The sequence below is a fragment of the Amblyomma mixtum genome, chromosome 7, assembly GCF_055824585.1.
Source record: "Amblyomma mixtum isolate Tamu chromosome 7, ASM5582458v1, whole genome shotgun sequence".
Taxonomy (NCBI): domain Eukaryota; kingdom Metazoa; phylum Arthropoda; class Arachnida; order Ixodida; family Ixodidae; genus Amblyomma; species Amblyomma mixtum.
Window position 1 is genome coordinate 46,365,741 of NC_143018.1, and position 24,479 is coordinate 46,390,219.

Genomic DNA, 24,479 nt, shown 5'->3' on the forward strand with positions numbered 1-24,479 from the left:
TTAACGACCACCAGCTACGTTACCTTCGCACAACATGCCTTGCCCAAGACCATTTCTTCCTCTTGATTTCGGCTGGGATGTCATTAACTCATTTTCGTTCCCTCACCCACTTTGCTCTCTTCTCGTCTGTCAATGTTACACCTGTCATTTTCCTTTCCATAGCCAGCTATGCTATCGTCAATTTAAGCACTGGAACTTTCGTGCACTAGTACTGCACAAATCATGGATTTTCGACACTAGCAAGCTAAAAATAAACAAAGCTCTTTTGCACTGCATGCATGTTTCATTAATGACTGGCAAAGACGATGCAGACCTGAGTTGTTTCCACAGGCCCCTCAGGTTGACACTCTGTAGTTTCCGGAGGCGGCTGCTGCTGCTGCGCACAGCAAGATGACTGCTGCGTGCTAGACAATGCCTCGGCTTCCCCCTGTGACGACCGGCCGCTACAGTGTTGTGCACTGCCCGGGCACTGCGGCACGATGGCTGGCAGCACGAATGGCTCCGGCGTGCGGAGCAGCTCCGACATTTCCGGCAGCGCATTCCGGAGAACTTCCAGGTCCTCGGGGGACAGAGGCGGCAGGTTGTCGTCAAACGACCTGGGATTCCGGGTCTGCAGGAAAAAGGCAGGACACTGACACGCCTGCCCCCAACTGGTGTTCGAAGCAAACGCAATGCTGGCGCACCATGCGACGCTCCCAGCTCGACGCAACAGAACACCTCCCACCGTTGCCGAATGTCCTCGGCTGACACACAAGATGGCGCCACTGATGCAATCGCCGAGATAACGGCTCGTTTTGTTTCGTCGTTACCGCTGACGATGCAAATATCTGACTTTTCTTGATCAATTCAGGCAAGTACCCCCAAACAAACATAGCACAAAACAATTCTGCCGACCAAGCTCCATTTCTGTGCAAAATTTGAGCTCGAACAATTGACTACTGCGGCTGTGAGAAGCATTCTATGGCACACAATTAATTGCAGAGCAGACTGTAGAGTGAAACAATAAACAGTAAGTTGATTTCGTTTTCTGCTGTTGAACGGTTTCGTTTCCTGCTATGGACTGAAAATGTTGACTGGTTAGTGGAGTAACACAGGGCCACGGGCCATTGTAGCCAACGGCCATTTTTTATAACTAGTACCCACTATAGCATCCATTGTTACACATCTTCCTTACCACATAGCTTAACCTGTCATAGGAATCTCATTGACTGCTTTGAGGACCCTCTTCCCCCCTTAAAAAAGTTGGCCCTGCCCCCTCACTCACCGCAAATGGCGGCGGGAGGTCGTCCATCCCAGGAAAGAGGGCATGCAGGAAATGCTTGGAGAACTGGCTGTTGAAGTCCCTCCGGGCCTGGACTTCGTTCTGGTGAAGCTGCTGGCACTGCGACGACAGGGTGCCTGCCCACTGCACGCATTGGAGAAAAGAAAGATACAGAAAAAAAAAGAAAAGCGGGACATTAGGCACAATCCGTGAGCTCAAAGTCAGAAGCATTGAAAATGATTTGTGTTCCACTTTGTCGCAAGATGCTGAAACAGCAAAACAAGTTCAAACATCTCAATTTTTTGTGCCCAGGAACGCCGTAGGTCAAGCCGAATAATATGCCTCTCGTTGTTACTCTTGTTTCGCTGCAATGCAACCAACATCAGATGTTGTGATTTAGGAAACAATCTGACCACTGGCTTTAATTTCCCTAAGAGTGGCGCTGAAAGAAGTCCTCCCTATTCCGAAATTCTCCTTTTCGTGTGCACTCAAAGGTCCCACAAAGCCCGACCGGCACGGAGTTCCTCAAAATTATCTAGAGGGAAAAAAAAAGGCAGCAGTGACTTGTCAAATTCACAAAGAGAGCTTCGTCCACTCTGGGAATACCAGGAAGTGAATTTTGTATTTGGTTTGGCTGGTGTAAGGCTAAATACATGGATAAAGCTGAGAAATCACAGCTGCGATTCATTCCATACTTCCTTGCATAATGAACAGGTTTCTACCTAAAAGAAATCTGAAAATTTAGGAGGTGCGTTTGTCACACGAGTTCAAGTATACAGAAAAATTTGCGGCAACAAAAACGAGGGGAAATGTAGGCAGGCTTTGACTTCTTCCTTTGAATCCTACTGCTGGAACAGCATTCAGCACAAAGCCCAACTGCAACAGGTTGCTACAATCCTAAGCAAGGCGGGTCAAACGAAGAAGCCCTTTGTTTCTAAAGCGTGGTTTTTAGTGGTGCATGAATTCTTCCTGAAATATCCTTATTGCCTGTTCATTTCATGAGATGGCACTTTATATTTATCGCATTGCTTAGATGTTCTGACGTTCAGAAAAAAAGAAAAGAGCACCTAAGAGTGTTTACTATCATCACCATTAGACTGTGTGTCAAACGAAAAGGGTGTTCAATGTGCAAGTAAAAACGGTACACATTCCTAACAATACTGACTAAGACGGAAAAAAAAAAATACAGAAAACCTGGATGTAACGAACCTCTATATAGCGAACTCCTTGATAATGCGAAGTTTCTCAAGTCCTCAAGGCTGCCCCCACTGAAGCACCTGTTGTCTTGATATAACGAACTCGCTACGCTGACTATCTGTTAGTTTGTGCTCAGGTATGAAATTTGGCAGAAAAGTTTAATGACGACAAAGCACAAACTGACATGAGAGGAATGTCTACGATCGCAATGAGTGACCGCAGTTGACACGATGCGCCATGCTCCAGAGCCGGGAGCGCTTCTCCGCTGCTTCTGCTTTTGGAATGCCATACCATGGGGCATTACTACAACAGATTGTGCTCAAAAGCAGCAAAAAATAATAGGACATAGCAAAAAAAAAAACGGTGCAAGCAGTGTGCGCCCATCGTTGCAGCATGGTTACTCGCATTATTCCCGCACCGATTTCGTGTTACTCCGGCGCCGGAAGTGAGGACGGCCCTCAGTGCCGGCAACGCAAAGCGATGAGTCCATTTCGTGGGACAACTGCGGCGGGCAGACTGAGAGAGGGAACATTCATGAAGAAGCATGTGCCTCCATGACCGGTCTACGGTGACGGCATGACCGCATGTGCTCTCTCCTAGCTCTGCCGCGGTGCCCTCGCCTTCCCCACTCTCACCCCACTCGTAGTGCAAGCAGCGACGGTCATGCCATCAGCCCGGCCGCAAAACGGTTCTCGGCATTCATGACTAGAAGTAACAGGCTTTGCTATAAACATTTTCTAGGTGATTTCACAAGCATTTATTTCTCATTTTGGCTTCCACTCTGCATTGTCCTTTCTTGAGTCTTCTCGCGTAAACAGCACAAAATGAAAACCTGGATGAAACGAAAATTTCATTACACCCAGGTTTATTTCTTGAGTCTTCTCGCGAGAACTGCACACAATGAAAACCTGGGTGTAACAAAGATTTCTTTACACCCAGGTTTAACTGCATTAATCCTGTAGTCACAAAACCTCAAAGACATTCAAATGAGAAGGCCCATTCATACTCTGACGTTCTCGGTGCATGGGTGAGCACAGGTTGTGATCAGACATGTGGAGTTGGTGATGCCACTCCAGGTGCAAATTTGGCCTCTCTACAATCGAGCCATTCTGACCGCATCACGGCAGATGTGGCTGGAGAAGTGCATGCGCAAACTGCGCAGGACATCCAACATGCCACTGCCATGAATTCGTGAAGCAGCGAGCTGGCCGAGAGAGCAGGAATCTCTTCGGCAGGACCGGCTCCCGCCATGAAGTAGGCACCCGTTTTTGGCGCTGGTACGGTGAGTGTGTGTCCGAAGCCACCAAGCACTCTGGCAGTCAATCACTGTGCACCGTCAAGCCGTGTGCATGTGTGTTATGTCAGAGTATAAACGTGCCTCAATTGTCTGAAACATTCTAGCCGACCAGGAACAAAAGTGGGTGTCCACTGTTCTAAACCTCCCAGACGCAGGAAGGGAAGAGGAAGAGGCAAGGGTGCTTGCCTGCAGGAACTGGCAGGAGAAGTGGCGGCGCCTGATGACTTCGGCCACAGCACGAAGGTACGTGTGCGGGGCCACGTGGATCTGGCGGCATATCTCCAGCTGCCTGCGCAGCCGCCTGGTGGACTCCAAGCAAAACACATGGTGCAGCTGCACCTCAGAGATGGCCTTCTCCACGTAGATTATCCACCTGCATGGGAAAGGGCAGGCAAGGTGACTGGTATAAATCTACCTGGAGTACCCAAACAGCCGCATGGGTAAAAAAAAATGCAATTGGTAATGAAATCAGTAAAGGATAATGAGATCTATGTTCTCGCTGCTTAACCTGGGCACGAATGCTAACAACGCTCACGAGGCAGACATTAAGGGGGGACACCCCTCTTAGAACTATTTTTTTTATTTATGGACAGATTTACACCAAATTTTCACTGTTTGTACATTTTCATGTGCTGATTCTAAAACTGCAAACAGTTTCCCCCTGCAGCAGTAAGTTTTGTATTTACCGTATCATGAAAAATATGTCTTTTGTTTGGAGGAAGTTTGGTTAATTAACATAAGACCTTGTGGAGAAGATTACTATCTATAAATGATCTAGAATCACCAAGGAGTGCAATAAGGCATAAATGAGCATTCTAGGACGACTTGGACGAAAGTTACAGCTGGTCAAACATTACAGAGAAAAAGCTCATTTTGACTACTGAGACAAACAATTTATTTCCAAAATTTTCCTGAGGAAGCAGTAGTTTAAATTTAGCCTTATTGCACAACCTGTGCATTTATCTTTCTAGCACAAAAAGAATTGTAGTAATAGCTAATATAGAATTGGAGATATCGCTCCTCCAAAATTCTGTGCATGCCAAAATTTCAGTTTTGAGAAATCGAAAAAAACGTTTTTGGCATTATTTTTGTGGCACTAAGGGTAACTAGAAATCACTGAAGTGAGTTCTGGCTGGTTTCTGATATAAAAGCACCATTTCCCGTCGACATAACTGCGGTTGCAACAAGCAAATTACCGGCGAATAGATGGCATTGTTTGGAGGAGTGCCTTTGCACTGTGACCTCCCCCAAGCTGCAGCGCGCGATTCTGCCTCACAACGGCGCTGTGATTGCAGTCAGCCCCTAACAAACGATACGTGCTCTTTGCTCATCTTGCCCCCCAAAACATTGAGAAGCAAATTTATTTCGTCAAGGTTTCCCATTCCCCGCTTTGAGGGACGCCGTTTCGCGGCCCCCCGCTGGTGCCGTGTCATCAGGTTTATCGGAGATCTCGATCTATCGCGCGTGCTGGTGCTGGCTGTCAACGGAAGCTGCTTAGGTATCGCTTTTTCATCTGCACAGTCACAATTACGCTGTCTGTACGTGGCAGGAATCGCCCTGATAAGCAGCGCTGGCATTATCAGGTCATCAGGAAGCCTCCGCGCTTTATCGCTGATTGTATGATTGTAGATAACGCGTCGGGGCCGCATGGCTGATTATAGATAACGGGAGACGATGCAGCCTACACAACGCGCTTCGCTTCCTATCTGCTTGCTTCCTATCTATACCATTCGCTCCTGCAGGATGAGTGTTCAATCCTCGCTGTCACGCTAAGCATGGGGGGTTACGGCGTTATTGGACTGTCCTGGAGCGTGGCTGCTGAATGTAGACACAAGGATGCAACGATACAGCGTTCCCAGCGCGCTTTGGATCAATATCTTTTAGTGCTTTTAGACTAAGACTTGCGTAAATTGAAATATTTCGCGCTTAGCGCCCCACAAACCTCACTTCGCCGTGACAGTGGGACTGCCCGACCCACACAAAATGGCGCCGGGCTGCAAACGGTCGACGCCGTCAACCAACCAAAAGTCGCCATTTTGGTCACGTGATTTTGAGAACCAATAGCAGAGCGCGTTTTGCTCAATTTTGTTTCTTTGTTTGCCGCTGCTTGGGCTTGCTCATAGTTGCCAACCGGAGTATGGAAATAGCCTGAATCGAGACCTTTCAAACGAAACCAAAATGGCGCCGGCGGAGCGCGTATTTTTCGAACTGCGGGCAGTCAAAGTACAGAGGCTAGAAGGTTTTCCTAGTGTCGTGAACGGCCGCCGTTTCAAGGGGCCCCTGTGAAACCGGTTTGGATGCACAACGTAGGTGGCGCTGCAGCTGCCAGGCGTGCGGCTTTTGGCGCGCTATGCAAGCCGCGCCGTTCGCCCAGCCAGTTGGCAAGTGCGCGCGGGCGATTTGTGACATTGAAGGTATGTTGAAGGTGATGCCACACATCACGCAATCACATGTGCATCCAAACGCATTCGAAAAAATGCGAGTAAACCTTGCATTTCAGCTGTTCAGTCAGGAGGTACTAAAGGCTATTTTCTTTTACCGGGACCATTTGCAAAGGGACAACGTCAGAAACATCGAACCGACAGAACGGTTTGTAAAACTAATGGAAAGACTAATTTTTATAATGTCATCTAGAATGCCATCAAAAGGCCTTCGTGCCGATTCAAGTGCACAGTTTTTGGATGAGTTCATTGTTTTTCTCAAGGAATGGGAGGAACATGCTGCACAGTATGGTGGCGGCTTTTTAAGTGCAGGAACTGCCCTTGGGCTGCGTGTAACGCTGCAAAGCACACTGTCGCTTGTAAAATACCTGACCACGTCGCTGCAATACAAGTACTTGTTGACTGCAAACCTAAGCCAAGACAGGATGGAGAATGTATTTGGGATTGTGCGCCAGTGCTTCGGTTGCAATGATCATCCAACTATGGGGCAGTTTTTGATAATTATCAACAACCTTTCTTTCTACAGCCTCGCAAAGCCTCCAAAAGGAGCAAACGTACCTGCAGAAGTCGTGACTGCCCTCTTGCAACCATCTGATGTTCCCAAAGAAAAAAATGAACGAATAACTGAAATTGTCGATAATTTACTGGATGGCGGAAACTTGGCTTCTGCTGCAGAGCTGCTCGAGGAGCACAGCAGCCTGAGCGATCATCAGGGCTGTGTAGACAAAAAAAGTGCCAGCAGACTAATTTTTTATGCAGCTGGGTATGTTGTAAGAAAAATCCTTAAAATATTTCCTTGCCCCGAATGTGCAACTTGTTTCAGCACTTCGCCTTTGCAAGCCGATCGAGTCAAACAACAATGCCTCACTTACTCGAAATTTTTACCATGGAGGCTTAGTTTATCCATCAAGGCCAATTGAACAGCTCATAGCTAAGCTTGAGGACGCATTTACGGTGTTTTTCAGCCGCAATGAGCTACACGCAGATAGCATGGTCAGCTTTCTGCATTTTCTTCAGGGACGTGAGCTTCAAGGTGTGGGCTGCGCAGAGCATGGACGTCGAATTACGACAGAAGTGGTCAAGTTTTACGCCTTGACTAGGATGCATTTCCTTGTAAAGTCGGTAAACAAAGAGCGCGGCGCGCAACGAGAAAAGAAAAAGTTGCTGAAAATGAGGCGCTGTCAGTAGTCTCGCACAGGGCACTTCGCACAAAAAAGGCATATGTTGTCATGGAACCTTGTGTAATAAAGACGTTCCACCCTGCAATTTGTGCCGCTTCCTTTTCTCATTTCGGTATCATGTACAAAATGCGTTTTTACGCTTCTTTACGGCGCAGTAGGTGAGGCCCGACGTGACGCTTGCATTTGCTCCTGCCGCGGCACACTGTCGGTGTTACAGCTAGTCCGTGTCGAATCTAAATGAGAAGAGAACCTATGCCAGTGTTTGCACCGTATTTAACACTTTAACGCCTTGTCAAAGCAGTGATAGCAACCCACACACGATCAACCGACTGAACCAGCGAGCAATACCCTAGGGGCTTCTTGCGCCCGCCCGCACGCCAGCGGGCGGCAGCGCCATCTGCCTTGAGCATAGCAAGTTATTTCAGCTGCGCCGGCCCGGTCGCGACACTAGGAAAACCTTCTAGCCTCTGTAGTCAAAGTTCGGTGCGATTAGACCTCAATTTAAAGGGCCGCGCGCGCGGTTTCACGTCTTTGGAACGCTATAACTCATGAATTAGGAAGTATTTTTCAACGAAAATTTGTTGATAGCTGCGCAATCACCTCAGGATCGCGAAAATGGAAAGATTGAAAATGCGATTTTTTGACCAATTTTCGGCCGCAAAGAGCCGTGTCCCCCCTTAAGAGAAGAAGTTGTGAACCTTTCTAGCCTAAGGTAACCCCAATGGCTTTCAAAAGCTGCTGAGTAGGGGCATGCGAATACATATATTTTTTTTTTTCCCCACAGACCCAGTGTGGTGCAAAGTCAGCCTCAAATGCACTAGAGAAGGAGAGAGGATGATGCCAATGATGGTGCTGTGTAAAGGTGTGTGTTCTGGCCTCCTTTAAGCCCTAGCAAACTGTGGCAGCTGCTACCACTGTTGCTATGCGAAGGTTTGAAACACAAATGGAATAAGTGCTCAGAAATCTCAAAAAGCCCTCTAAGGACGAAGCCCACTTTCGGGAACCTGTGGTCTAGCACAAACACACAGAACAACAAATTAATGATTGTTGGTGGCTTGGAGACCAAGAACTCACAGCTTTACTCACAAAAAAATAAATAAATAGGAAACAGTTCAGCATAGCTAAACGTAAAATGTCACGTAGCAGCATTAGTTACGATGAGCACTTAAGGTCCTTGTGTGCTGTGAATGCAGAAGCATCTTTTAGCCTAAAGTACACTCTAAACAGGCAAAATTAGTAAAACCAGCAGCACAGCCAATTCTGCCCTGCCCCACCCGTAAACTTGTGTTTGTGATCTATGCAGCCTGTTTTCATCAGCATAGCAATGAAGAAGCAGAGCGTGTGAGCTACACGTGAAGCACGTGCACACGAGTAGCCATATTGTTTGAGAGGAACAATAAATGTGTGGTCCCTTTACCAGCCTAACATCTTACAAATGTCTTCCCGAAACCCACAACACCAAATTTAAGATAGAAATACGAGAGCTAGAGCTCTTCTGCGCATGTGCTGGACACTTGAGTTTCTTCCCACAGTTTCCATTCTTGAAGAGGCGACAGCAAAGCAACCCCTCCTCACCGCAGCCTGTCCTTGAGGTTCTTGGACAGCTCATCCTTGGCAGAGACGCAGCGACGCCGAATGTCCCGCAGCCCCTCGTGGTTCTGCAGCATGATTTTCAGCTGCTTGACGTGGCTCTCGCTCAGGTCGGGCAGCACACTGGGGTCCTTGAGGCGGGAGAAGCTCGACTGGTTCTGCACAAACGCCTGCACAAGCAGCCCCACGGGGAAACGTCAGGCACAGAGGAATGGGGAGACGCCATGCAGTCGGCACAAGCAAAGGCACTACATCGGCTAGTAGGCTTGAAAGAGTTGTGTGCTGCGCACATGTATTATCAGGGACAAAAATCTCCAGGACGCGGCAACCACAGCGTATACCTTTTACTAGTTGGCGGCTTGAGACCCCACTTGTAAAAGCGAAAGTTGCACTTGTATGCCATTTACCGTATTTACTCGCATATTAGGCGAACCCCCAGTTTGGTCGCAAAAAATCATTTTTTTTTATTTCCGCGCATACAGTGCAGTCCACTTATAACGATATCGAAAAATCCGGAAAAAACGATCGTTATAACCGATCATCGCTATATCTGGACTGTCATAAAAATGGCTGCCAAACTTACCTCTGTAGCTCCTGACTCAAGTTTTACACTTGCGCTGAAGAACAGTAATTGCAGAACGTACGATTTGTGAAACAACGCGTTTATTCGTCACGTTTAACAAGTGCCTCAAGCGTTAGGTGCGCTAAAGTAATTTGATACGGGCACTTGCTTGCGTGGCAGTTGCAGTTACACTACTGCAGTGTGCACAGCATCCAGCTGCTGCGCGTACACTGGCGGCAACCCTTTCGCGTGCATAAAGTCGATCAGTGATTCTATCTTGCACAGCGCACTTTGCGTAGTCATCAGTGTCGAAGGTGGGCCAGTGTCAGTTTCGTCGTCGCTGTCGCTGCTGCCGCCGCACTCTGCCGTGACAACACATTCTCGGTGACCTCCTCGCAGAACGTAGCAGCACTATCTGCACTTAGGAACTCCTCCATGGACGTACCATTCATTTCGTCAACATTTGCGGCGTGCTCCCAGAGCTCAGTAATGTCCGCAGCTTCCACCGTATCAGTTTCCACGTCAGGGGGGGTTTCGTCCTGGCGCACAAAGCCCGCCTCCTTGAAGCAGTTTGATCTTCAAGTCTGCGGCCTGCTCTGACGTGCCAGAAACACGATCGGTCGCTAAAATTAGCCATTCCAGTACGCGTCGCCGATACAATGCTTTGAAATAGGCGATCACGCCGGCATCCAACGGCTGCAGGCACTGCGCTTGTTCTGCTCTCGTACAGGCGCGCGAGGGGCGCCCCGCTTCTCTTTTTTTCCCTCTCCCTCTTTCATCGGCTGCAGGCACTGCGCTTGTTCTCATCTCTTACAGGCGCGCGAAGGGGTGAAGGGCGCCCCCGCTTCGTTTTTTTTTTCTCTCTCTCTTTCCCATCGTCTTCCGTAGCCTAGGCGATGCGGCGGACACGCGGAGCAACTCGCGCCATCTTGCGGCACTTACGCCAACTCGCGCCATCTTGCGGCACTTACGCCAACTCGCGATGCTCGCTTGTGGCCGCCGCGATCTCCTCCGGCGGCGGCGCGCGCCACGATCACGGAGGCCACGGCTCGCTCTCCGTGGCTTTCGCAATCGGCGCGCACGGAAAAAATGGCGGCAGGCATGGCGAACTCGCGCATCCGAAGTTTTCGCCCGATCTCGGCACCGTTCAAGGAAACTTTGCACTGCGAATGTCACGCTCAGCATGGAAAACGATGTCCAGAAGAAAAAATTCTGATCGTTGTATCCGATATTCGGTCACGGACATATCGTTATATATGGCTTTTTTTTCCATAGCCTCAATGCATAAGTTGATACTCTTAAGTCAACTTATCGTTATAACCGATATATTGTTATATGTGGTATCGTTATAAGTGGACTGCACTGTAATAGGTACACCCCAAACCTGGCACTGTGATCAATACTGTATTTACACGATTGCAAGCCGACGACTCACCGCCCCCACTCCTCTTCCCGCCCCCCCAATCTTTATTTTAACCAAGTTTTTGCTGAACTGACTACTAGACCTCACTAGTGCTGCTGCCGTCGCAGCTGCTGCGCACCCACAGCACATACTACGACATCGCGTAGAACAGCCGCACACAGTTTTCAGGGATGCTCACTTTAAACGTCTGTTTCGAAAGCTTCATCTCCAGCCGGAAACGTTCCCGACTTAGGCCCGCGAAAACCTCAGCGCTTGGAGTCGCGTACGAAAATTTAGGTACGCCACAGTCGCAACTGCCACACTTCTCGGCCACGTCAAATTTCTGACCTGCTGCACGCTAGCCGTGTTCGAGAGCAAACTCCCAGCCGTGCAGCTATTAAGGTCCTTGCCCGTCGAGCTAAAACAGCAACGCTCGGCGGCAAAACCACAGCAACAATGAACTAACGCGCTGCTGCAGATACCGGCACTTGACAGCCACAAAAAAACTGGACCTGGTGATGCTGATGGCGATAAGGATAGCGAAAGCTCGCGGCGGAGGAAAAAGTTGATGACGATGAGCTTGGCCTCGGGCGCCATCAGTGGGCGGCATCTGGAAGCTCCTGTGCGCGTGTGTGGCCTCCGCGATCATGCGCCCGTTGCGCGCAGCCAGAGCTGATCGTGGAGGCCTCAGCGCGTGCATTTCGAAGGCTATTTCCGCGACGGTCGTGGAAAGTTTCGATGCGGCTCTTACACGGATTTTTTAAAAAAATATTTTCTTTGGGAAAACGAGGTGCAGACCGTACACGAGTGCGTTTATGCGGTATGTTCAATTTTGCGAGTCAAAAAATTTCCGGAAATTTTACCCCGCGTAATAGGCGCACCCCGAACTTTGAGCCGGATTTTCTGGAAAAAAAAGTGCGCCTATTATGTGAGTCAATACGGTATACATGCAGCAGCCAAATGAGGCGATTGCTAAAAAGCCCGGAAACTGGTCCATTTCACGGATTGTGATAGAAGTTTTATGATCTGTTGGGCTACAGCGACACATGGGCTATCAGGGAAGCTGTAGTGGGGGGCTACAGTCTAACTTAGACCAGCACGTGCCGACACATCGCACATACATGGGCACTTTTACATTTTGCCTCCTTCGAAATACAGCCGCCGCAGCCGAGCTTCTATCCTGCATCCTTGGTATCAGTGGCCAAATCCCAAAGCCACTGAGCCACCACGCCAGGCTGACCAATCAAGGGCAAGGCAAGGCAAGAGGGCCGCTGACCTGCATGTGTTCCTGCTGGTCCTGGACTAGCTTGCGTGCCCTGTGCATAAGCTCCTCCAGATTGTACAGCCACTCCTCCACGCCACGGATCTCCAGCATGTCCTGGTTGTCCACCAGCTCGAGAATCCTCTGCACCTCGCCTCGGCACTTCGCCAGGCCCCCTTCTTCGAGCTGGGCGAAGGGGTCAATGAGAAACCATCACTCTGACATGGCGCTAAACTGTGGCAAAGAGGTGGTACTAACCAGCTTCAGGCTGCTCTTGCACTGGTCGGCCATTTCCTTCAAGCTGGTTCTGCTCTCCTGAAACATTAGACAGGGAGGAATTGCTAATTAGCATCCACCTCAACGCAGCCACACTGCGATGCAGGATAGCTACATAGCTTTCCTAGGAACTGTGCAGTTGAAAGATTCAATATGGGCCAGGGTTCAAACCATGCACCACCCCGGCCTAAATGGGGTAGTTGTTCCACCAAATAAGCTAACCAGGAGGGCTGGCAGTTGACAGGGCAAGGCCAAATTATATTCAATAACTTTAGGTGGGAATCGTGTTCATTCAAAGTACTTGGGAGGAATCCCCTGAGGTGGTGTAAATCGCAGTGACAACCAATAATCCCTCCCTCAGCTGAAATCCCCACCACATTATTCCTGAAACCGTAAACCCAACACACACCACAGTGAGGTTCAACGCACTACGTGCAATCTACCGTATTTACTCGCATAATAGGCGCACTTTATTTCCAGAAAATCCGGCTCAAAGTTCGGGGTGCGCCTATTACGCGGGGTAAAATTTCCGGAAATTTTTCGACTCTCAAAATTGAACACACCACGTAAACGCACTCGTGTACGGGCCGCACCCCGTTTTCCCGAAGAAAATATTTAAAAAAAAAGATCCGTGTAAGGTCCGCACCGAAACTTTCCTGACTTACGCGGGAATAGCCTTCGGAATGCACGCGCCGAGGCCTCTGCGATCGGCTCCGGCTGCGCGCAACGGGCGCTTGATCGCGGAGGCCACACACGCGCACAGGAGCTTCCAGCCGCCACCCACGGAGGGCGCCCGATTTAGAGCTTATCATCATCATCAATGTTTTCCTCCGCCGCGCCGCGAGCTTTCGCTATCCATATCGCCATCAGCATCTCCAGCTCGTTTTTTTTTTGTTTTTTTGTTGCTGTCAAGTGCCGGGATCTGCGGTAGCGCGATAGTTCATCGTGGTTTATGGCTTTGCCGCGGAGCGTTGCTGTTTTAGCTCGACGGCCAAGCACCTTAACAGCTACACGGCTAGCGTGCGGCAGGTCGGAAAATACGACGTGGCCGAGAAGTGGGGCAGTTGCGACTGCGGTGTCCGTCCCTAAATTTTAGTTAGTTAGTTATATTGATTTTAATGGCGCAAAAGTACGTCCCTAAATTTTCGTACGAGACTCCAAGCGCCGAGGTTTTCGCGGGCCTAAGTCGGGAACATTTCCGGCTGGAGATAAGGCTTTCCAAAAAGACGCTTAAAGTGAGCATCCCTGAAAACTGTGTGCGGCTGTTCTACGCGATGTCGTTGTACGTGCTGTGGGTCCGCAGCGGCACTAGTGAGGACTAGTAGTCAGTTCAGCAAAAGCTTTGTTAAAATAAAGATTGGGGAGCGGGGGGGTGGCGAGGTGTCGGCTTGCAATCGAGTACCGTATTTACTCGCATAATAGGCGCACTTTTTTGCCAGAAAATCCGGCTCAAAGTTCGGGGTGCGCCTATTACGCGGGGTAAAATTTCCGGAAATTTTTCGACTCGCAAAATTGAACATACCGCGTAAACGCACTCGTGTACGGGCCGCACCCCGTTTTCGCGAAGAAAATGTTAAAAAAAAAAAGATCCGTGTAAGGGCCGCACCGAAACTTTCCGCGACACACGCGGGAATAGCCTTCGGAATGCACGCGCCGAGGCCTCCGCAATCGGCTCCGGCTGCGCGCAACGGGCACTTGATCGCGGAGGCCACACACGTGCACAGGAGCTTTCAGACCCCGCCCACGGAGGGCGCCCAAGGCCAAGTTCATCATCATCATCGTTTTCCTCCGCCGCGAGCTTTCGATATCTATATCGCCATCAACATCTCCAGCTCGTTTTTTTTTGTTGTTGTTGTTGCTGTCAAGTGCCGGGATTTGCGGTAGTGCGATAGTTATCGTGGTTTATGGCTTTGCCGCGGAGCGTTGCTGTTTTAGCTCACGAACACGGCAAGCATGCGGCAGGTCGGAAAATACGACGTGGCCGAGAAGTGTGGCCGAGAAGTGCGGCAGTTGCGACTGCGGCGTCCCGTGTGTTTGTCCTTTTCCCGTGGTTTTTTAGCGCTCAACAATTCCTTCAAGTATGTTTTAAATTTTCGTACGCGACTCCAAGCGCCGAGGTTTTCGTGGGCCTAAGTCGGGAACGTTTCCGGCTGGAGATGAAGCTTTCCAAACAGACGTTTAAAGTGAGCATCCCTGAAAACTGCGTGCAGCTGTTCTACGCGATGTCGTTGTACGTGCTGTGGGTCCGCAGCAGCTGCGACGGCAGCAGCACTAGTAGGGACTAGTAGTCACTTCAGCAAAAACTTTGTTAAAATAAAGATTGGGAAGCGGGGGGTGGCGAGGCGTCGGCTTGCAATCGTGTAAATACAGTATTGATCACAGTGCAGAGTTCGGGGTGCGCCTATTATGCGCGGAAATAAAAAAATCTGATTTTTCGCGCCCTAACTAGGGGTGCGCCTATTATGCGAGTGCGCCTATTACGCGAGTAAATACGGTAAATACAGTACTAATCACAGTGCCAAGTTCGGGGTGCGCCTTTTATGCGCGGAAATAAAAAAAAATCTGATTTTTCGTGCCCAAACCAGGGGTGCGCCTATTATGCGAGTAAATACGGTACGCTCCCATAACTGAAGCTTTGGGATCGACATCCTGAGTTGCATACAACTGGAATGATCCAGAATGCACGTTTCATATATCAGATAGAAAAATAACAGGCTAGTCATAGCCCCATTGAGGAAACCAAGCTTTGCACAAGCAGGCAGGATACGCTGCATTATATCAGCTTACAAGCATCGCATATGAGAACAATCCCTACAAACTGAAAGCATGGTTGTGAAGCAAAACCTGTCCCCCAGTTCCCCTCACCTTGGAGTTGATCCAGTCTAGCAGCATCACGGTCGACTGCTCTTGATGTGGCTCAGCCGACAGAAGTGCCGGAAGCACGGGTATCTTGCCCAGGAGCTTGATGTCTTCGTCCAAGCTGCACAGCAGTGTGAGAACGCACACGACTTCATCAAGGCAACAAAAAAAGCAGGAAACGAAAGGATCAGAGGCAGAAAACTTCAGAGCTCAAAGGAGGTATACAGTTGCCGACAGATTCTTTAGACCCAAAGGGCATGCGAAAAAAGCCAGAACAATCAAGCTGTAGGCAACGATGCTGTAGACACCATTCGTTAACAAACAAGAACCTCTTCATCCACTGAGACATAAATGTCAGTTGCCACGCTCATAGCGCTGAGCTACAAGTGGTGCAAGCATTCATAGATTCCCGAAGCTTGGCAGCAGGATGCACCCATCAGCTGTGCAGTGCGTATTCTTTGTAAACCAACAGTTCAAGACCTAGAATGCGGGCAATGCGTCGCTTTAACAGGCCATTTCTCTGTCGTAATCCTTACAACCTGCCAACGTCAAAATTTCAAAGATAACAGGGGGCATGCTTCCACTACCTCCCGTGTTAGTCGATCTCTACTGACTGACTTGTTCAGGATTGACTTGTTCAGGATTGACTTGTTCAGGATTGACTTGCTCAGGATTGACTTGTTCACTTCAGAAAATTTTCCGCAGCACGTTTTATGAAGGCTTTCTTAAATGAGGTGGCACTTCGCCAACATAAGTTTTGTAGTCAGGATGCTCCAGTAGTCTATGGTGCCTGTTTTTTTTTTTCTTCCGAGCGCCGTGTCACATGCTGAGACAACAGCAAGTGCCTACAACTAATTTGTTCACAAGCTGTGCAGATCGCCGCAAGAACTCACAGCAGACCATTTCTGAAAGACTGAGCACTCTTCCGTACTTTCACGAGCGATGCACGTAACAACACAGGCTGTCCACGAGCACTGCCATTCTTGCCCAGAGTTCTAACTTGCGCAACAGAACTGCACATTTCATCCTTATGGGCTTCGAAGATGACTACCTAGATCTCAGATTCCGGCATGTAACAACAGCGGGCCACACACTTCATCATTCCTTTTCTCTAACGTGAAAACGCCAATGGCTGTGGGTGGCCACCACGCCCTCAGAGTCAAACCCTCTCTGCCTGTCTGTCACTTTCCCGCAACACACCCCAAGGGTGGCGAGGAAAATGGCAAACAACCCGGAAACACGGCATAAAATCTCGCGGAAATGTACAAAATCATGAGGAATTTCAAAAACATGGCGCTTCCCACACCACGACATCAGCACCAGATAGACGCTGTTCAGTTTCAAAAAACAGAATTATCGGACTTCGCTTGTTTCTAAAGACTGCTCAGAAACACGCATCGTCCCTTATATAAAAGCTGGCAGCTTGTTAATGAAGTATGGAATAGATATCAAATTTTCGAAAGGCGAAAATTGGCAGCCGTAGCTGTGGTCGCGCTGGCTTTGGTCGATAGCCAGCATGTGCTAGCAATTATGGTTCACCATTTTTCAGACAAAATAATTTCAAACACACAGTCGGCAACATTTTCGGGCTTTTCGGGCGAAATAAGGTAGTGTTCATACAATCCAAAAAGTTTGATCGAAGTTCGGGAGACTCTCAGGCAAACCTGGAGAGTTGGCCGGTATGCCCTCACTACATACAGTGGCATTCAAGATGCATGCGAGATCTAGGAGTCTGGTCAGACCTTGCGACATTCTTCGTTGCACAGTCAGTTCGTTGTAAAAGTGTTTGCTGCAGAGGCATTTAACGATAAAACATGCAAGGAATGCAACACAGACAAAGAGGGAACCTGGCATTTCCTAACTACGCTACTAAGAGGGAGCTTAACTGCATGGGACGAAAAATACGAGACAAATTTCACCTCTCGAGGAGCTCCAGGTATTGCTTGTGGCCTTGAAGAAACTCTGTTAACTGCTGCTCAAGGCTTGCTGCACTGTTCCTCAATCCACTGAAAAGTGTAAAGGGCAAGAACAAAACCAAACTTCAGAATGGGTGAAGGAACACTTTGGAACAACATTAACTGCAGACACACTTAATCGCAACATTGTACACTGAACACGATGTAATGAATGCCAACTCTTAATATAGTAGTAGTAGTGGTAGTAGTAGTAGTAGTAGTAGTAGTAGTAGTAGTAGTAGTAGTAATAGCAGTAGTAGTCTTGATTTTATTCGGTTTTATGGCGTTTAACACGCGGGCAGCAAGGATGTCAGTGGTGAATGATTCTAGGTCATGAGGACGGCAGCCAGCTACAGTGGAACCTCGATTATACGTCCCCCGGTCATGCCACGACCCGCATTTTACGACGAATTTGTGCGGTCCCGGCAAAACCCCCATAGAGACAATGCATTAAAAACCTCGGTTATACGACGCAAATTTTAGAAGGACCCCGCTTCGTACGACGGCTGGCTCGTACCGTCCGTCAAAAAAAGGTCGTCAGCAAACGCAGGCCGGGATGTGCCGTATTTTCGCGATTCTAAGCACCCCCCCTATTTTCTGAAAAAAAAAAAAAAAAAAAAAAACTTTGCATGCGAATCTAAGCACCCCCGTTTTTGCGCGGAAGAGAGCGTTGCCGAGGCGCCAAGTGCACTTGCTCTCTTTTTCTTCGAGCCTGTGCAGTCGGAGTCCCAAGGAGGCGCGGCCTGCCTGTTGTTGTTGCGACTGAGAGAAGGATGAAAAGGAAAGCGCACGGGCCCACCTACTGGCGTGAGCCAAGCCACCACCGCTGCCGAGGAGAGTTAAAAGATCAGAGGAAAGATAAAGAGAAAAGATAAGACGCGCGTCGGTCGCAGCAACAGATGTCCGCAGGAGCCGACGCTGATGAAAAAACAGATAAGCGGGCGAGGCCGCGCTCGCCCAAGCGAGGACAGCGGCGTCCACGGCGCTTTTTGTAATGGAAGTAATGGATGCTTGTGCCCCACGATAAATCTTCCAACGAAGAGGAAGTGGACAACCATGCAGAGGTTTGCGCTCCCATTCCTAGTTACGCGGACGTGTTGCAGAGCGTCGACAACATCCGGCGCTTTGCTTGCGCGCGCGACGATGTTGGCGACCTACTACCTACTGCCGGACGTGGCAGCCCTTGAAAGAAAGTTGATGCGCCGAGGTTGGGCAAAGGTGCAAAAAAAAAAAAAAAATTACCGATTTTTTTTAAACGGTAATAAAGATTTTTTTGCAAATCTGTTTCAAACAAATGCTGGGTTTTGTCTTTTTTAATCTGATTGGCGTACTTGCCGCGGGCTTGAAGCCGGTCAACAGTTTTCGGCGCAAGGCCCAGCGCCACTGGCCGCATTCTTTGATTTTCGATTATACGACACCCGGATTATACGACGGTTTCGCGCGGTCCCCTGAACGTCGTATAATCGAGGTTCCACTGTACCAAGGGCGATGCCAAATGGCAGTTCCCTGAAAATGTTACCACTGTCCTTTGTATGAGCCGAGCCACAACCCCATGATCACATCAAATCAGAAAGCAGACAGGCTGAGACAGATCAGGTCTCGACACTAAAGCTGAGTGTGACTGAGGCCTGCACTGATTTAAGACTGAACAAAGTGCCCCAAGAATTGGCATCAAACACAGAATTTATTTTTATTTTTTTGAAGCTAAGACGGACACAGCATGTTCCCTCTTCCTACCAGCATTCAGTCATGAACTTTTCCCTCAACCGATGAAGAAAATGCTGGCACATTATAGGCACTGCGTGAACCTTGTGAAAAAACAGGACAAAAAAAAAAAAGATTCGAAATTTTTCACCCTGCTGAAGTCACAGTGGTCTGCGGACCAAAGAATACCATCTCGGTCAGGCACTCTAGCACTTTAGAAGAAAGCTCAAATGGTTTTTTTGGGGGGGGGGGGGAATTCAACAACATTCAAGGATTCAAATGTATGAACCTTCAAGGCAAAGCATGCCAAGTATTAAGGCGGAAGCCTTTAATGCCTCATCGTTGTAAGCAGAAGTTGTCGACAGAAAATGTCACGCTTTTCAATTGGTCGAAACGGTCGTGACGTCACAGTGCGCGAATTTCAAACGGGGCCAATTGCACTTTGGCTACTAACCATGCAACCAATTAAAGGGATTGTATAGGAGGTATTCACTGAGGCCACGCTACCAGATGGTGCGAGCGTCGTCGCGGCAAGCGCGCCATGTTTGCGGTCGCTTCAGGCCAGCTCGCGCATTGTCACGGTGCGCCGTGAGGTGCCCGGCCTGAACTGTTAGTGATCCGTAACATATTTGTACGTTGTTGAATACGTCAGCGACCACTTATCTTTCTGGAGCGCGTACTGTGCATGAAGTTTGCAGCAGCATTCTTCTGCGCCGTGATATAACCGATCTGCCTCAACTCGGCAGCAAAACTGGCTGGCTGAGCAGCACGCAAGAATGTACTACACGACTTGCAGCTTTTAATATCAGTTGATAACTGTCAGCGAGCCATGCATGCAGGGCACATCGTGGATAAACAGCACGATTAATTACCGAAATTACAAAACTGCCACCGCAGAAATTGATAATTCAAGCGCCTGTAGTCCGCGAACTGCTGACGCTTCTCAGACGGTCTTTCAGCAGAAAGGCAAAGCGTCATAGCTGCCTTATTTACACGACAGAACGTTGAAACAAATACTGCCATGCGCTCGCAGCACGAACGGCACACACAGCGAGAATGTTTTGCAGTTTTGATTGTAGCTACGTAGCGCTGCTTCGTTAGCACAAGACGACGTCTCGCGCTTTCGCAGCAACGCAGTGTGCAGCCATTCCGCTAGGTTAAGTAGTAACACGTCACTTTCAGCAGATAGAGATGACAAGTCAAGCTACAGCTAAGTGAACAGACCCTTCGAATTACTCACCTCTTCAAAAACGGCACTTCGGCCGTCGGCACCGCGGTCGTCAGCACCCTCATCACGGCTCTTGGACTCACCCGGTTGTCAAGTAATTGCACCCTCTCATAGGTTTATATCCTTTAATTCCTTGGCCTGCCTGCAAACTTAAGCCGTGCACAAGGTGGGCCTCGATACCGGTGAACTCAACGCGCGGCAGCAGTCCTGTACACTGCGCCGGCACCTCCGCTTTCTTACGCGCCGACTTTTTCACAAAGTGGAACCTTTTGAGCGTGGCCGCTCTTTTCTGCTTGGCGCAGTTCACGGAACACCCTCTCAGTAACGCGGTGTTACGGGCCGGACAGTAATTATCTATGGCGAGACGCGAAATACACTCACATTTCACACATCACCGGCTATTTAACGCTGCGGCTGGCTGCGGCGGCCACGCGCGCGACCACCAACATGGCGAATGCCGCGCCGGCCGCTAGCGCCCCTTGCGGATGACGTCATGTGAATACCTCCTATAGTAATGCTCCAAGTTAGTGGGACTTACTTAACCAATTAGCCTAATTAACCTTCCTAGTCAGACCAGATAAATAAATAAAACCGAGTAGGAAGTTGGGCGAGCTCGGGAATCGAACCCCGGTCTCAGGAGTGCGAGACGAGCACGCTACCTCTCCACCATGCCAGCTCGATGGCTTGGAATGAACAAAGGCGCGTGGTGTCTTCGTTCACTCCCATCTTCCTCCCTTTCTGTTACAGCGAGGTATGAGACACACATACATTTCCTTTCCTCAAAAAGCAATGTAGAACCTTTCCTCAAAAAGCGTTGCATTCAAAGGGCAACGCATCGCGCCGAACGGGTGGTGGCGTTCCGTGGACCGCCTGGCAGCGCTACAACAGGCTGTCGCGTTCCACTCCTAAAGGCGAAGATTAAGCGTCATTAATTGGCAGTTAATTAATGCACCAACAGAATGTGCACTGAACAATCGCGTAGCAGAATGTAGTACTCAGGCTTTCGCCTTTCACCACTTTAGCCGCTAAAGTTCCTCGTAATTTTTGTGCTACCATTTCAAATGCTAGCGCAACCGCCGATTAAAGCCGCAACAATCAGCAGGCTCCTCCTCAATGCCCCGAAAATGTTCGGAAAAGCTGACTGATGATGTCATAGTTGCTGACACTCCACACTTCCGCTGTCTTTGCCCACATCCTGCCGTGCATCGACCGATAGAACCAAACCAAACAATGTGTCGTGGGCTTTACCTTCGCTGGCATTGGTATTTTTCACTGGAGAACCACCATACACAATGTCCTCATTGCAGCTCCTGGCTGGTGCTGTGCACTCTGGAGAAACCTGACCACCACCACGGCTTTATTGGGTAGTTACATCACCATTTCAGATGACAGCACAAAGAGATTTTGCATCATTTACCCGTGAGTCTCGCAAATTCGATTACACAACCGCAGCTCGTCGAATTCTGAGACCTCGTCGGCTCCCTTTACGGGTGCCAATGTAAAGTCCTCAGAGAGACTTACGTGGTCGTGTCCTCGAGGTTAGCCACAACGGCTGCCCAGCCTTGTTGCTGCAGGTGCTGCTCATGAACAAGGACCTCACAGGTTCTCATTTCCTGCCGGGCACGATCGTAGAAATCCTGCACAGAAAGGCACATGTTTAGCTTGCATCCGCAAACCCTAGCGCAATTTTTTTGTAACAGGCAAATTTATTACCCCTCACATCACAAACAGCCCACTATTTTATGTGGCCTAGTGAATGCAGTGCATAACATTTCTCCAAACATTTCAACCTAGTAGCACGTCTTGCACACTTGGCCACGCAGAAAAATTTTTGTCCCTCGTAATAAAATTTTACGGCCTGGGTTTCTAGCAACATAAGCATGTTCTCAACAGGAGGTGGTCCTGCACTCCCTGAGACGTCTGCCTCTCCGATGTATCCTGGTGCTTTGATGTTACAATTTCTAACCACTGTAAAGCTGTGCAGACAATCGTGTACCGGTAGAAAACTAACAGTCGGTGCTGTGCACCGCTAAACTAACTGGCTTTCATGAGGCCTGTATATTTTATTTTTATTTATTCATACTGTTAACCCTCTGCATGAGGGTCATTACAGGGAGGGAAACATATACAGACACAAGTGCAATTCTCTTCGCTAAAAAAAGAAACACTCAAATGCACAGAATTACAAATTTGCACAGCAATCTTCCAGGAACGTGTTCACACCTATCACAAATTTGTCTACATCTGTTTGGTCCACAACGTCACTTGGTAGTTGATTCCAAATTTCTACAGCATCGGGAAAAAAGGAGTAGCGATAGACATCAGTACGTGTAATAATAGGTTGTAATACCTTACTGTGATTTTTCTGAGGGCAACGCTTCAGGGGAGGTGCAACATAGTGATGTTTATTAACTTTGACTTTATCATTCATTATCAGAAAAAAAAGTTTCAATTTCGGCTTTAGTCTTCTTACTTCTAGTGATTCTAGCTGACACTCTTTTAGCATTGCTGTGACTGAATCACTGCGGCGGTATTTAGAGCATATAAAACGTGCTGACATCCTTTGTAATCTTTCCAGTTTCCGTTTTAAACCCTTTTGATGAGGACTCCACACTGCACTTGCGTACTCTATTATTGGCCGCACGAACGTCTTGTACGCAATCAATTTAATTTCTCTAGTCGCATTCGGCAACTTCCTCCTGAGGAAACAGACCTTCTGGTAGGCTTTTAAATAGACATTTTCAATATGGGTGCGCCAGTCAAGATTATTTGTTAATGTCACTCCCAAGTACTTGAGACACTTTACTTGATCTAAGGAATTTTCACCGATATTGTATCGAAACATCATAACATTCTGCTTCCTTGTTACTTGCATGTAATTAGATTTTTGGTAGTTTATTTCCATACCCCATTTCAGGCACCACGAGTTTAACGACTGAAGACATCTATTTATGTACATCTGATCTGCCGGGGAAGCCACAGGAGAGTAAATTAAACAATCATCGGCAAAAAGTTTCATTCTGACAGGAGATATATATATACTACTAAGATATATAAATATCTTATATATATACTAAGATATATACTAAGATATATACTCAGATAAATACTTACTAAGATATATACTTATATATATACTTAATTAATTAGTAGTATTAATATATACTTCATTATATACTTATATACTTAATTAATTAATAGTATTAATATATACTTATATATACTTATATACTAAGATATATACTTAGATATATAAGATATATACTACTAAGGCCAAAAAATATTTGTTCCGAATCAAAATAATGACCTGCCGAAAGAATTAAAGGTGCACTGAAGAGGAATCTGAACTCGTCTTTTTGCCGCGGGAACTCAATCTGCACGTTCCGACCATTCTTAGAAACTTCGAATTATTGCCCTGTGTGGCTGATTTTCCTAATTAAATCAAATTAACGTCCGGCTCCCGCGTTTTTTTAAAAATTCTCCCTCGTACGGTGGGCGGAGTCGACCAACGCTTGGAGTGCCTTTCAGCCAGTCACGTGGCAGCTTGCCGCTCTGCCATCGGCGTAGTAATACGTAGTAGTCCGTAGAAGCAAATAGTCCGGGCGTATTTTTATTTCTGCGGGCTTATTTTGCGGCTATATTATCTGCGAATGAAACTATTTATTCACGGAAACCTAAAAGAAACAAAATAAAGTGAAAGCAAAGCCTCCACGGAGCTGGCTGCAAGGCACTCCACGCGTTGGTCGACTCCGCCCACCGTACGGGGAGAATTAAAAAGAAAAGGTGGGAGCCGGACGTTAATTCGATTTAATTAGGGAAATCGGCCACACAGGGCAATAAATCGAAGCTCCTAAGAATGCTCGCAACGTGTAGATCGAGTTCTCGCGGCAAAAAAGACGAGTTCAGATTCCTCTTCAGTGCACCTTTAAGTTCTTCCTGCTTGAGATTTGATGCCACCTGTTGCCTTTCCGGTTTGACGTCCCGCTGGCCTCAACCAGCCATTTAACACAGTTACCTCGCTTTCAGTACCCAATGTAGCACTGAGCACCACCACACGAGCCTTTAACGTAGACCGAGACCATGCATGGCTATTCTATAGCGATACCCTTATTTAACTAGACGTAAAGCCCCTCCAGCCTTTGCTTCGCCACATGCCAGAGATTACGGACTTTGCAATCGCAGTTTGCCAAATGTACGCATGTAAAGGACCGGTGTCGGCCATTCCTGTGGAGCGTTTTGACAGCGAAACGCCGCTGGAGTGCATC

At 48.3% G+C, this 24,479-nt stretch overlaps 1 protein-coding gene across 1 annotated transcript in view; it reads right to left on the reverse strand.

Moving 5' to 3' along the window:
* The window catches only part of Atg17 (autophagy-related 17), a 47,931-nt gene that overhangs the window by 19,599 nt on the left and 3,853 nt on the right, over nucleotides 1-24,479 (reverse strand). Inside the window, exons 5-13 of the mRNA XM_089552446.1 lie at nucleotides 21,736-21,851; nucleotides 17,247-17,333; nucleotides 15,334-15,448; nucleotides 12,451-12,507; nucleotides 12,208-12,378; nucleotides 8,953-9,137; nucleotides 3,942-4,128; nucleotides 1,265-1,405; nucleotides 314-610 (exon numbers count right to left, since the gene is read on the reverse strand). Coding sequence (XP_089408572.1) covers nucleotides 314-610; nucleotides 1,265-1,405; nucleotides 3,942-4,128; nucleotides 8,953-9,137; nucleotides 12,208-12,378; nucleotides 12,451-12,507; nucleotides 15,334-15,448; nucleotides 17,247-17,333; nucleotides 21,736-21,851 — 1,356 coding nt within the window. The remainder of the gene's footprint in view (nucleotides 1-313; nucleotides 611-1,264; nucleotides 1,406-3,941; nucleotides 4,129-8,952; nucleotides 9,138-12,207; nucleotides 12,379-12,450; nucleotides 12,508-15,333; nucleotides 15,449-17,246; nucleotides 17,334-21,735; nucleotides 21,852-24,479) is intronic.